The sequence below is a fragment of the Ambystoma mexicanum genome, chromosome 1q (genome assembly GCF_040938575.1).
Source record: "Ambystoma mexicanum isolate Mex_15411 chromosome 1q, UKY_AmexF1_1, whole genome shotgun sequence".
In the NCBI taxonomy this organism is placed as follows: Eukaryota; Metazoa; Chordata; class Amphibia; order Caudata; family Ambystomatidae; genus Ambystoma; species Ambystoma mexicanum.
The window spans coordinates 828,005,417-828,018,979 of NC_090922.1; the positions used below are offsets into that span (position 1 = coordinate 828,005,417).

Consider the following 13,563-nt stretch of genomic DNA (forward strand, 5'->3'; position numbering starts at 1 on the left):
GGGGGTGGGGAAGCGAGGGAGGATCACCTAGGTGGAGGGTCCTCTGAGATTGGGACTGGGGTGCCTATAGGCAAGACATGGTATATTCCCCCTTTCCCTAATTATGACCAACCTAACACTTCCCCAACCTTTATGGGTTACTGCAAGACCTCCCCCTCATTTATCCACTTTTAACATTTGGAAGTACTGGGACAAGAAAGAGGAGACTAAGAGTAATGAACGCTATCCCTTCATTTTTACTACTCTGGTACTGAGACGAGGAAGATGCCTGCAAAGTAAGAGGACATGCCTGACTCGTCATAAACATGGTCAGGCAAGTCTAATTAGACTTTCACACATGCAGCCTGTCAAGAGGTTGCAGGTGTATACAAAGAAACCAATGAAGAGAGGAAGAGAGCAACAGGAAGGCCTGTGTAGGACAGACTGGGGGAAGGGGCCCTTGCCGTGAGGAGGCAGCCGTGGTGGGACCAGACGTGTGACCAGGACACCAGCCAACCGCCCTGAAGTTTGGGAGCCTCTGTGACAGAGTTGAAGCAGCTTGGAGTTGCAGATGGAGAAGGGACGCTGTCCGTGTCCTCCCAGGAGCGACAAAGTTTCCCGCGCGTGCAGATGACAAACCGGAATGCCAGCTGGGCTCGCAGTGGTATTAGCGTCAGCCTGGAAAGCCACAGGAGGAGCAAGAGGCGCCGGAAGATGGCGCAGTGTTTGGATGAAGGCAGCAAAGCGAAATAAGTTACATATTGAATACTGAACTGAATGGAAGCTGAAAACAGCACAAAAACGATACATATTGAATCCCGAAATTGAAGGGAAATTTTAAACACTGTTAAATCATGCACATTGAACGCTGACCTGAATAGAAGTTTAAACCAGTGCTGAATCACGCAGACTGAATTGATTGGAAACCTAAAACTTAAAACCCTATTGCATGTATTTGTACATGGGGAGGGTGGGGGGGGGCAAATGCTGAGAAACCTCTGTGAGCTGAAGAGCCAAGGGGCCCTGGTTGCCTGACCTGTGATGGGTGGACTGTGGTCTGACAACTGCACCTAGACCGGCGAGCCCTATATCGTGATAAGGTAAAGATACTGTGAAATCAACCAAGAAGGAGCACTGCAAATGAACTGGTTACGCAAACCAGAAGGAGGGTCAAGTTGACCCAGAGTTAAGTTGAACATATTGATTGCTACGTTGAAGTCTTGGGGAAGGGAACTCTGAGACTTGATGAACTACACCTACCGTCTTGAGGACAGGTAAGGATCCCTTTTGTTTGAACTTGGGGAAGGGAACCCTGAGGAGTTTGTGGAACCGTTTGATCTTGAACATGGTAAATCCTAAAACTGTGTTTTTCTTTGTGTGGAACTTTATTGAACTCGGGCAAGGGGAGTTGAAAAATAAACTGAGAGCTGGAAGATGCTAAGAACTTTGTTGATCACCATTTCTTTGATTGTTGACATCCCTACACACTGCTTAGCTTTAGTTGTGAGGGCAAGTATAGGTTTTGGACATAGGCAGATTTTTAAGTTTACCTCTTTGACTCAAATTTTCCTTAGATTTGTTCAGGTAGGGTAATCCCACTTTAGCATAGGGCAAGATAGGCCTTCTACCATCCTGACATTTAAGTTAATAAAGACTGTTTGGTTTGAACTTTAAGTCTGTTGTTTGTCTCTTGCTTCATGATACCTTCAGTCTACATTGTAGTCCGGATGGATTATACGTCCAAATCAGTAGATTGGGGCATGGTAATGAGGGGAGTAGTATCTTCAAGGGTTTCAAAGAAGGAAGCTGACACAAGAGTGGCATGTTTATTGCTATAGACCTTTATTGGTAGTATAAGGAACCCTCAATATCCCTATCTCTAAGAGGTCTGTGTCACAACCTACTTCTATCCCTTACGCTACAACTAATAAATGATATAATCTGACAAAGTTCCTTCTCCAGGAGAATGACTCCCTTCTCCTGGTATATGGTTGGCTTTCCCAAAATGTTAGCTTGCAAAAAGGTGCCGGGGCCATGACTCCCATCCCTTGGCTTGTAGCAATATTAACAAGGTTCCTTTCCCAGGACACTGACTCCCTTCTGCTAGTATATGTGTGCTTTTCCCAAAATGCCCTCTTGTAAACGGATGCCAGGGGGAAAGACTCCCTTTCCCTGGCAGGTAGTTCCAGCACTTTGTACAGTGAACTTTCTGGACAAGGATAATGGCCCCCTTATCCTGGTACAAGTGTGCACTTTCCAACACCAGGGGGGTTGACTCCCTTCCCCTGGCGTCTCTTCAGCGTACTTGAAAGGATTCAGTTTTCTCATCAGGGGATTGCCTTCTTTCTCCTGGTGTTTGAAAGTTCTTTTTCAACTTGGGTTGTATCTTGGCACTCTTTCACTATCTCAGCAAAGGCCTGAGTCCTACTTTTATTGGGTACCCAGACCCTTCTCTGGTGGCTGGTAGTCTTATCTCTGCTACTGATACGAGGAACATTTCCTCTGATGCACTCTTCTCTTCTAGTGGGGTCCCAGGCCCTTGATGGCCCTCTGATGGGCCTTATGCTTGCCGCGGCATGAAGCAGAGACCTCTCTCCTCCCCATCCCTGTTCCCTTCTTTCCAGACACTGGGGTCGGTCTCCTTCCCGCTTTCTGCTTTGTTACTGCTTCTGCTGCAGCTCAGCGTGTTGTGGCTCCTTGCAGTCTTGGCACCGTTAGGGGACTGCGTGCTCCACCTACTCCTGAAGGTCGTGCCACTGCCTCACCTGCTTCCCGCTGTGCTCTATCCTGCCAATTCAGGACCTGTCAGCCACTCGCTGGTGTCCTCTACAGAGCCCTCTCCTCAGGTCGAGTGCAGACTTTGAAGCAAAGGACCCCCCCCAAAAAAACATTTTGATGACTTTTTTTTTCATAATGGTTTCCGTGTAAAATAGGCAGTCGTACAAATGCCTGTCTGCAAAATGACATGGAGCTGGCCTGAGATACCAAGGTTATCATGGAGCTGCTTTATGAGGATGGAGTGATTGACTGTGTCAAATGTAGAGGAGAGGTAAAGTAGAATTGGAACAACCGTAGAGTTAGTCATGATTTGCGACCAGTTCTTCATGGGTGTTCAGGAGAGCAGTTTCCGTGCCTCTGGATGCTCAGGATCCAGATTGATGGTCGTGGATGCAACCAACGAGCTCAGTATGTTGAATCAGTTGGGGGGAGGACCAACTTCTCCAGGAGTTTCTCAAGCAAGGGAGTGATAGAGATGGGGCGGTAGTTGGCTGGACATGAGGGGTCGGCAGAAGGCTTTTTTAGGAGGGGGTGCACAAGGGTGTGCTTGAGAAAGGAAGGGAAAGATCTAGATGCAAAAGTGGTTGCAGAAATCGGCGAGGAGCGCTGGCGGGAGGGAACAGATATTGTAGTTCTAGAAGAGTAGGGAGCAACCTGTGTTGATGAGACCTTCATAGTGCTTTATAGGGCTTACTCCACCCCATCATAACGTCCACACCTGTTGTCAATGGCTCGTTGGTATTCCCCATGCCTCCTGTGAGCCACCTCGTCTCAGTACTAGCACGGTCAGCAATCCTCATGTTTTATGTGCTCTTCTTCGTCCTAGTATTTTCTGTCTTTGGCTGTACCCTAGGTATTACAGAAATACATTGGTTTACTCTCAATATAGTGGTTTCAAATGGAGGAAGGGGGGCTAAGTCTTATGGGGGGTGTGATGTTGTATAACTGGTTGTACCCAAGGTGTTTGTTCTTATCCCAAGAGGGGTAGTCCCTCCCCATGAAGTCATCCTGCATTAAACAACCCCTAGGGGGACTATTGGGTTTAAACCGCACAACTCCCAACTGGGAAGTTATGATACCTGATGAATTGTTGCACACAACGTTACCGAGTTCTTCTGTCTATATTTTGCTTAGATGGTGCACTTGACATTCTTGTAATAGATAATGGTGCTCAATTCCAGTCCTTATAGAGGCAGAGTTTATTGAAGGATCACAATATAATACACCTATGTACCATCCATTAGCTGATACAGGGATACACATTTCAAGTTGCAAGCTACTAGCCAGGCATAAAATAATGTTGCCCCTCTCAATTCTGTATAAGCACACAGCTCCCAGTTCCTTACTCGCTAAGAGTCTGTTATCTATTTCTAGTGGTGAGTGCAATGTTTGAGCCCAGGCCTAATAGGATTGTATAACACATGAACAGCTTTCTCAAGCAGTATTCAGCTTGCGCTAGTGAGCTTGTTTTACTGGAACGAAATGTTCAGAGGGAAACGCTGTGCACATTCATGACTGAGTGTAACACAAGTTTGTGTGTAAAGCCATTTCTAATGATTGGTGGATGGAAGCAATCAAGCAGATAAAAGCCAAGCAGATAAAACCTGCCTCGGTTGCCAGAGCAGGAGAAGTGTAGGTCGTTATGGAGGACTTTTAGACAAGGTTAAATGAAGCCAAGTGGGATCTAAAGTCATACCATGACACGGAAAAACGATGTAAAGGAACTACAAGTAAAACCTGGAGATTATGTGCAGGTGAAAGAGCCCATCAATGCGTCTATGGGAATGTGACCTCACCAGATTGTGGTCAGCCAAGGAAAGTGCACAGTCACCCTTGATAATGGGGGGGGAAACTATGTCCTTCAATGATGTGGATGAATCAGTCGCTAGGACAGCATTGGCCAGTTGGTTACACAGTCCAGAAAACTGGCAGAGATCGTGGTTTAAGCGTGAGGCTTAAGGACCAAGCTGTTGAATTTTAAGATTTAGTTTGTCACGCCTTCTCCTCCCTAGTCTTTCCTCTTTGTTTCTTTCCCTGGAGAGAATATGTTGCCTTAAATCATAAGAGTTAATAATTGTGCCTGGGAGCTGGAGGCATATGTCTAGCTCCCAACTTGGTGCCTCTATTAAACTAGCTGTTATACTGAGGCATTATTAACCGTATTTGTTCCAGGTAAAGCTACCTGGCCACTGTTCCTACAATCTTCAGCCTCAAGCTAGAGTTCCAATGCCAGTAGTACCTGGAGCTTACTGCTGGTTAGAGAGCGGTATGCAAGTGAGACAGATCCCTAGGACTTGATATGTGCTTTGCTAGATATTGGTTCAAACTGCATTTAAGCTCTTGGACCTGTCATATACAACTCCTGGCGTGTCTAGTATAATGTTACATGCCTTCTCGGTACAAAAATTAAAATACACAGGCGTACGTGTTGGCAAAATACAGTTTATTGAAATGTGCTTGTGTTAAACAGTACCTCTATATTCACCTTTTCCTTAACAGCAGCCTGTGCCAGGAACTCCTGTTATAGGGGAACCCTGGAATCCTTGTATATGAAAACAATGGATTGCGGATTCCTTCTGCCGAGGGTACTGTAATGGGCTGCAATGGCTGGCAAAGGATTTTCATAAAAATGACTGAGAAAGGCAAGGCAAAGGACAGTCGTATTGGGGCTGCCACGTTCTAGGAAGTGTGGCCACCAGTGGGTTTGCCCGTACTTAATAATCATCAGATATACATTGCCATTGATTTGGTATCGGTTTTTACAAATCCCCTCCAGTGTCCCTCTTTGTTGGTGTCAATGATTAAGTTCCCCTTTGGATCAAATACTATTTGGCTGTAGTGTGTTTATTGGCAATAGAAACATGGTAAGAACTCAGGATTGAAGCCCATCTCCTGTTAACAATATTTCTTGCACAGGTTTCCTAATATGCATTTTGAACAGCTGGTCTATGGGGGCGGTGGCATTTATTCCTGGCCTGATGTAAATATACATACATTAATAAACACATACACATTGATCTGTGGGTGAAATGAGCTGACGGAAGGTATACAGTTTTTGACATTGATATTTGAGGCTGAGGTAGAAGTCATGGGTTCTTACTTGGTTCTTCCTTGACCAGTGCCCACACTGTTTCTGCCAGACGCTTGTTCTGTGCAGCTACTCCCCATGAAGTTTTTGGACACAGCCTCTGTTAAAGGGCATGTATTGTTTTAAGATGGTGCAAATGAAGCAACTGGGTGCATAGTAAATTGAAAATCATGTAGGAGCAAGGAGGGCTGGGGTAACTCTGTCGGTGCTATGCTCTTTTGGAAATACAATGCGGTCTTAGTGCTAAAGAAAGGAAGCATATAGCATGTTAATGTCATATTGCCTCACAAATGGGGAGAACCCTGAAAGAGAACTGTAATCATATTTTAAACTTTTCCATTGGCAATAGAGAATGACAAAAATAAGATCATACACAGTACTGTACCACCATATCAAACTCTTACAAGCAAGGGCCATACTGTGGAAAATGAAGAGAACGAACACATGTATACTGTACTATAGGAAGGGACAGTAGAGAAGAGACACTCACTTGCATTCCCAGCAGTCCAGGACAAGAATAACCTAAGCTACACATATATTCCTTCATGAGCAACATACTCCCACTGAGCCAGCAGGCTAGTAGTTGTAGATATTTGCTTAGGCCTGACCATTTTGGCAATCTCTCTTATCCCCCACAGCCCTACCTGTGCAACATTGATACAACACCAACGTTCCTAGATGCCCCCACAATAGACTGACTCCTCCAGATTTCTGTTAAGCATTTAGCCTCACAAGATGGTAACATAGAAAATCAAATGCGGAGCATAGTTACGGTAAAAAAAGTAAACTGGCCAGTACTGGCATTCGTGGTGGGGTGGAGAGGGAGGGATCCAATCAGTCTGGATGCTTTCACAAGTGTGGGTTAAATTGGCCTATTTGCTCTGGAGTACTATTCTGCAAAACATGGATCCTGCTCTGCCTAATACTGTATTAGGTGTATATTGTTATCTATCTTTTGGGCTCAATGGCGATATACAATCTATATCTCGATATTGTTGATGTAGGTTAAATGCTCAGTTCTAAGCTGCCAACTACATGCGAGATGTCACAAACATCTTTATTTAGAAGACCTTGATCAAAATAAAGTGCAAATACAGAGTTCCTCTTTCTGTTTGAGAATACACACAGCTGTGTAAATATCAAAATGTAAATACAAAAGTGTATTATATGTAATATTGTGTATATATCTCGACATTGACGATTTTGTCTCAACCTATATCGATTTTAAATATATATAAATCTAGATCCAAAACTGGATATATCATCCAGCCCTAATCTGCTTGCTGGTGAACATAGCTACAAATGTACTGTGCAGTTAAAATAGAGTAACAAGACCCCTGTGTGCAGCTTATGCATGCATTTTTAATTATTTTTTATCGTTGCATTATTTCAGAACCAAGTGGATTTGACCCTTTTTTTTTTTTTTTTTTTGTTCTTCTTTTTTTTCTTTTTTTTCCTCTTCTTCTTTCTATCCTCTATTGACTAAAGCTCAGCTGGCTTCACTAAAAATATGTAGGATGATCTTCTCTTCTTGTCGCCCAATCCCCACGGTTTAATTGCCATGTTATGTGCACGAGAGGAAGAGAGAGCTGTTCCTCTACTGTCCTCTGGGGTAGTAATGTGGTCATAGCCTGTAGCATGCCTTCTTATTGCTGGAAGAAAGGCCCACATAGCATAAATCCAACATAGGAACATGCAATCAGAAATCTCCAGTCTTTAGACATTTCATTGAAAATGGGCACATCATCTCCCAAATCAGATGGGTTGTCTTAGAAATTATAAAACAGTTACCTAGAGGTGGTGACCTGGCAAAACGGCTTGCACAGAGAGAACTATACTGGATAAATAGACTGGACTCTCTGGCCCCATTGGGACTCAATGAAGACTTCTATATGGGTCCATTTTTATAATAAGTTTTCTTAAAGGTCTACACCAATAGAAAATAGTAATATCGTTTACCAGATATTCTAAAATGTTCCATCCTTTCAATTATTGAAAATAAGAACAATAAGATGGCCATACTCAAAGGTTAAAACTCTGACCAGATTAAAAAAGTCTTCCATATCTGAGTATGTAATGAAAGACTACTGTTGATGTTTCCAAATTAAAATGTAAGCACTTTATTATTACATCTGTGACTATGTTTTTACACCATCTGGCTTTTTACTTTGCTATTTATATCTGTAACTATGTTTTTACACCATTTACTACATCGCCTGACTTTTACCTTATTGTCAACATCTATGACCACGTTTTTACATCACCCATTGGTTTTAAATATATTACTATATTTTTATATGGCTTTATCCCCATCCAAGAGACCATTAACTAATACACCTGCATTACACTATTTCTTTTCATTTTTCAACATCATTGATCTCAATATTATCCGTATTTTTACCAGCTTATCTTTTGCACTTCTTTTAGATTATTCTTCAGTTTTACATCCACGTGTTAAATCAATTTCTTACTTCTTTATATTCTGCATTACTACCCATTACCTCTGTGATGGTACAATCTTGTACACAGCTCGCATGCGCCCAATTACGTCACGATGTTGACACCGTGACACCTAATAATAATATTTTCCTGATCCTTCCCTCGTGTCTCTTTAGAATTACATAGAGCGCACGCGTCTGACGCACGTCGCCCAACAAATTTCTCTAATGAGGTCTATTCAATTGTCTTCTTGATGGCCGCTAGTCCATTTTTCTTATGACACGCTACTACTTACCACAATATTAATATTTTTTTCAATGCCCGACCAGTTGTTTTGCCGAATGACGTTGTGCGCAATGACGTCACAGTGTTTATACCGTGACGTCATGCGTTGCTGACGCTCGACGCCAGTTGTCTGGCCGCCATTTCGGGAGTATTTAAGGACGACCATTATGAGACTGACACTACCATCCAGAGAGTGAGCTCTGGAGAAGGAGGGCTTCCATCCTTTCCTGCGGTATAGATTACGGACTACTTCTCTAGTACATGTGGACTTTCTTGCTGCCGCCTAGGGCAGATTCTTACTCTTTTGTTCTAGAATAAATATCTAGTTTACCCTACATTTCTTCTTTAGTAAATCTACATTCTGATTCTTCTTAGGACCACAGGGATTCCTTTGATTGCCTGTAACCTTTCTACTATATGGATGACAAGGGACTAACGGCAAAGATGAATCACCTAGGGTGAATGGAGGTTAGCGCAGCACACTTGTCTGCAGTTATTTTCAGAAGAGTTCCTTCGACATAAAATATCACCTCTTTTGACCTTACTTTTCGGGTCTCTCTCTCTCTCTCTTTTGTACAGCTTCTTTTGTCTAGAGCTTCACTACAAATACAGTTTGTATTAAGAGGGCACTCTCAGCCTTCCTCTTTGATGATCAGCCACTGACTCGTGGTTTATGGAAATAGTCCCATAGGTAATAGTTTTGTTCAAAGAAATATCTCCTTGTTGATTTTTAAGATGACTTGCATGGATTATTGGGACTAATATGTATTATTCTTATATGTTTTCCAGATTGTTTTCAAAATTATGCAAATTGCCCCTGAAGAAGTGAATGTTTTCACAAAACGCATTGGGCTTCTAATAAATCTTTTGATTGTTATTGAAGCATTAAACCGTGTCGGTGTGTATTGATATATGTTACCAAGCAATTACCTATTTAGGTTACATCAATTTCATGGGTGTTTATTTTTAGAAAACACAAGATTACAACTAAATAATCAACTAAAAATAAACAAATATTAGAGCCACTGACAGAGTGCAGAGGACAGGAGTTCCCACACACGGGAACTTGTTCTATTTTGTATATATTTGCAACCCATATGCCAGGGTTGTTGTCTATCTCATCCGCACTTTAAAACAACCTAGTAGAAGTATCGTACAATTCACCTAACTGATCTTGCCTAATAATAATGAGTGCAGATTGATTTATCTTTTGTTTTTTTAGAAGGCCATACTGAGCCACCGCTTATTTTTGGCAATTCTTTTTCCTTCCTCATCTGTCACTCATGTCTGTCTGTGCGTGCACAGGCACACTCAAGCACCCTGTAAATAAACACATTGCCACCTAGCCACGACGTCGAAGACAATAAAGTAGTTGTGACTTTGGTGCCCTGTTGTGTTCTTTCCAAATGTAGCAAGCTAGTAATGTGAACATCGGACAAAGGAAAGGCTGGATGACTATATGATTAGACAACCAAGGAAGCCTCCAAAGGTATGTCCTGAAAAGAGTTAAGAGACCCGGGGAAATACTGAAGGAAGCCCATAGATGCTAACACTCTATGTGGTGTGGAGTGACGGAGGTTGTGCTTCCAGAAGTGTATAATTAAGCATCCTATTACTTTTGTGATAAAACGAGCAAAAAGCATCTTTTCTCTTTTGGAGGAGTTGTAGTTTTTCTGCCTTGAACAACACTTGAAGCTCAAATGAAGTGATGTGATCCTTATCACCCCTACCTCCAGACTATTCCCTCCACCCACAAGGGAGTGTCCATGACTCACTCCACCCCGTCTCCTCCCCCTAGCACTTGCTGTGCTAGGAGTAGGGATAGGGAAAAGCGTGTACCCGTCACTGTCCAATAGTAAAGCAAGTGGGCAACAAATCCTGCAGTAGGTGGCTGGTCTCAATTGCCAAATCAGGAGAGGTTTACCAATGTCACATATATTTGTATTGATGTTCATTGCTCACACCATCCAGCACCTCTTCATGCGCCTTGAAACACTTGTGTATAGGCGCGTTATAAATGCCATATCATATGTGTATTAAGACAACGTACCATTTATAACACATCATTACACAATGCATTTAGGTAGATTCCCCATTCCTTAAATTCAAGTTCAAATACTTATCACTCAGTAATGAACACTCAATGAATACTTCTTACAGTCTCATGTAAAAAATAAATCTTTTAATTATGAGAAATTTGTAATAAAGAAGCTACACAACATGCTTAAAAAGCAAAAAATAATGATTGGAAAAGCTGAACCATTGTCATTGCATCTACCATCAAGACTAAGACTGAGAAATCGGTCACCTTAAAATTCAACTACCTTCCCCACCAGGTAGTGATGGGCAACCTTACAAATCAGCCTAGGCAATCTAGCATCTGCTTCACCAAATCATGATGGGCAATCTCGTAGGCATTGTCCTCAGTCAATGCCTCCATACCCTTCTCAGTGTGATAACAAATGAAGGGTAAAAGACCTCTTCATACCCACTAACTGTAGACCATAGGGAGCAACAAATGGCCAGAGCAGACTCTGTGCCTGGGGTTATCTACAAATTAAGGAAAAATGGAAATGTTCCCAAAATATTTAAAAGCCACATATTAATGTAATACTGCACCATGATCTTGGCATCAAAAAGTATCAAAAATAGAATAAAAAGCTTCAAAAAAGGTTAAATGTCCCTTGGTCTTACTGGTGCCGGCATATAGCCAATCCAGAATAAGGTGTCTGCTCTTAGACTGTGAGCTGAAGTGCCAAGAGGGGTGGTGGAGGAGCAAAGATCTTTCCCCACGCAGCTCAAAACAATAAAAGTTTAAAATGGCCAGAATCCAGCTCAGGGCTTCAGAAATCCAGAAAAAGAATTGGGAGGGAGTTGACACCTCTCATTTGGAAAGCCTCCCTGCTCTTCCTCTTCTTCCAGCCATCTGCCTCCTGGTCTTCGTGCTCCTTCTGCCTCCCCGAACAGCTTTGTGCAGGGGCTGAACTTACTCTATACCTTTTTTGGCCCGTCCCTATTCTACACCTACAATCGGCACAATTCATCCAGCACTGAAAACTGTTGTAAACAAAAATATCAAGAACACAAGCGTCATTCGTTACTAGGCATTTTTCCAGCAAAAGTGTTTGGTGGACGGCACCTTTCTTGTGTAAATATTAGCCAAGGGCGGCTTTCGTCATTCAGCACTAGGAATCATTTCAGTAAAAGTGTCAGCGGACAAAAACTACAATTCGTACTGGGATTTGTAGTTTTCCTGGTGAGCCGTTATCAGTTTTCCATTTACTAGAACATTGCCGCTCAGCCTAGAAAGAAACCTAAATAGCAGTGCACAGGATTGCTTACACAATAAGAGTGTGATGTACCCGGCTCAAGGCCGTTGGCGCTCAGCCTGGGCTATTGGACAAAAGGGTATTGTACTGTACATTAAAATTACAGCATGTAAAAGCAAATCTTGCGGCTTGCGTTTCTCTAAATATGAAAGTGTTTTCATTGCACTGTGCATTTAGCAAGATGGCCTGGTCTGCGGCTCAGACCACATGCCGTTTTAAGCATGGCTAATATGGGCAGACATGTGGAATACATGTCAGAAGGTCCTTTAGTAAGACTCTCACTAGTTGGGGGAAATGATGTTGGCGATGCTGACTGTAGGGAAGAATGATGGTTGATGGGGGGCTCTGGAAGAGCAATGCTATGTGACCTACTTGATGGGGAACGGAGTGTGGTCTTGAAACTGGAAGAGTATTTGTGGGTGGGTGGTTGATGTAGAACTGACCCCTGTTTTCACTAGTCATAATGTGGCTATTTCAGATAGTTTCCTAGGACACCAATAGTAAAGGCACACCAGTAGTTGCCATTTTGGCCTTGTATAGAAACTGTATTTGATGATAAATTTGGTAATAGAACTGTTAAGACTAACTCTGGCACAGAAATTATGAGTGGCCGACTGAGTGGCAGGATTGAGTGACTGGTAGAGTAACACTGGAGTTGGTGACTGGCTAAGAAACAGTGGGGACTGTAGGAAGGAAATAGGTGATTGCTATTTGTGGACTGATGGGCGCTATTGGATGGGTAATGGGGTCAATTGTGAATAAACTGCCTCTTTCCCATTGGCTTTCAGGGAAGTGCAAAAGGCTGTGAACACGGCGCAGGGGCTTTTCCAAAGATGGACAGACCTTCTCCAGGACCCAACCATAGCTACCAGAGAAGAGGTTGAGTGGACTACCAATGAGTTGCGCAACAACCTGCGCAGCATCGACTGGGACCTGGAAGACCTGGAGGAGACCATCAATATCCTTTTCGTCTTTGTGTACTGAGGGTATTTTTCTGATTCCTATGGCAGACTCAAAACAGTCTTAACAGCAGGAAATGCGGGAAGCTGGAGGAGGAGACATGGCCGTATGCAGTAGGCAAATGAAAGGTTCAGTCGGACATTCTAAAATGTATAGTTTAGTGGTAGACCGTGGGTGCTTCGAGGTCCACCCCTAACTCACCACCTCCCCCCTCCAACTTGATGTGTGTTAGTAGGGATTGGCTTGTTGGGGATATGGTCAGTCGCCGATGAGGGGAGTACTTTTCCCAGCAATGTATGAAGTGGGTTGTTTGTGAGCGCCATTTGAAGCCCTATTCTTGTTCTCCTAAGTGGCTTTGATCTGTTTAGCTATTATTTCCATGCTGAAGAGAAACCCCATAGTAACCGAAAGAGACAATTCTGGACAAGGGGACCAAAGTCCCTCTTTCCTTGCCTCCGAGTGGTTGATTGAAACCACAGCTCATCTGTGCAGAGTTAACCCATTTTCAAACCCAAAACACATTGAATTGATGTATTGCCCTATCTCTCACAAGGTGTGCAGTATCCCTGGTTGTTCAATGCCAAAACATGAAGGCCAAATATTCATGAGCAGCTTAGGCACTGAAGAGGAGACATTGACTAGCCCTAATTTCATGTTTGGAGTCTAGGTCTTTTCATTAGAGTGCTTCCCTTCTTTTATGTTATC

At 43.0% G+C, this 13,563-nt stretch overlaps 1 protein-coding gene across 3 annotated transcripts in view; it reads left to right on the forward strand.

The window, feature by feature from the left end:
* The window catches only part of STX6 (syntaxin 6), a 503,047-nt gene that overhangs the window by 31,899 nt on the left and 457,585 nt on the right, over positions 1 to 13,563 (forward strand). For all 3 annotated transcript variants that reach the window (XM_069641445.1, XM_069641444.1, XM_069641443.1), the window contains exon 2: positions 12,687 to 12,856. In XM_069641445.1, the coding sequence (XP_069497546.1) occupies positions 12,687 to 12,856 (170 nt within the window). The remainder of the gene's footprint in view (positions 1 to 12,686; positions 12,857 to 13,563) is intronic.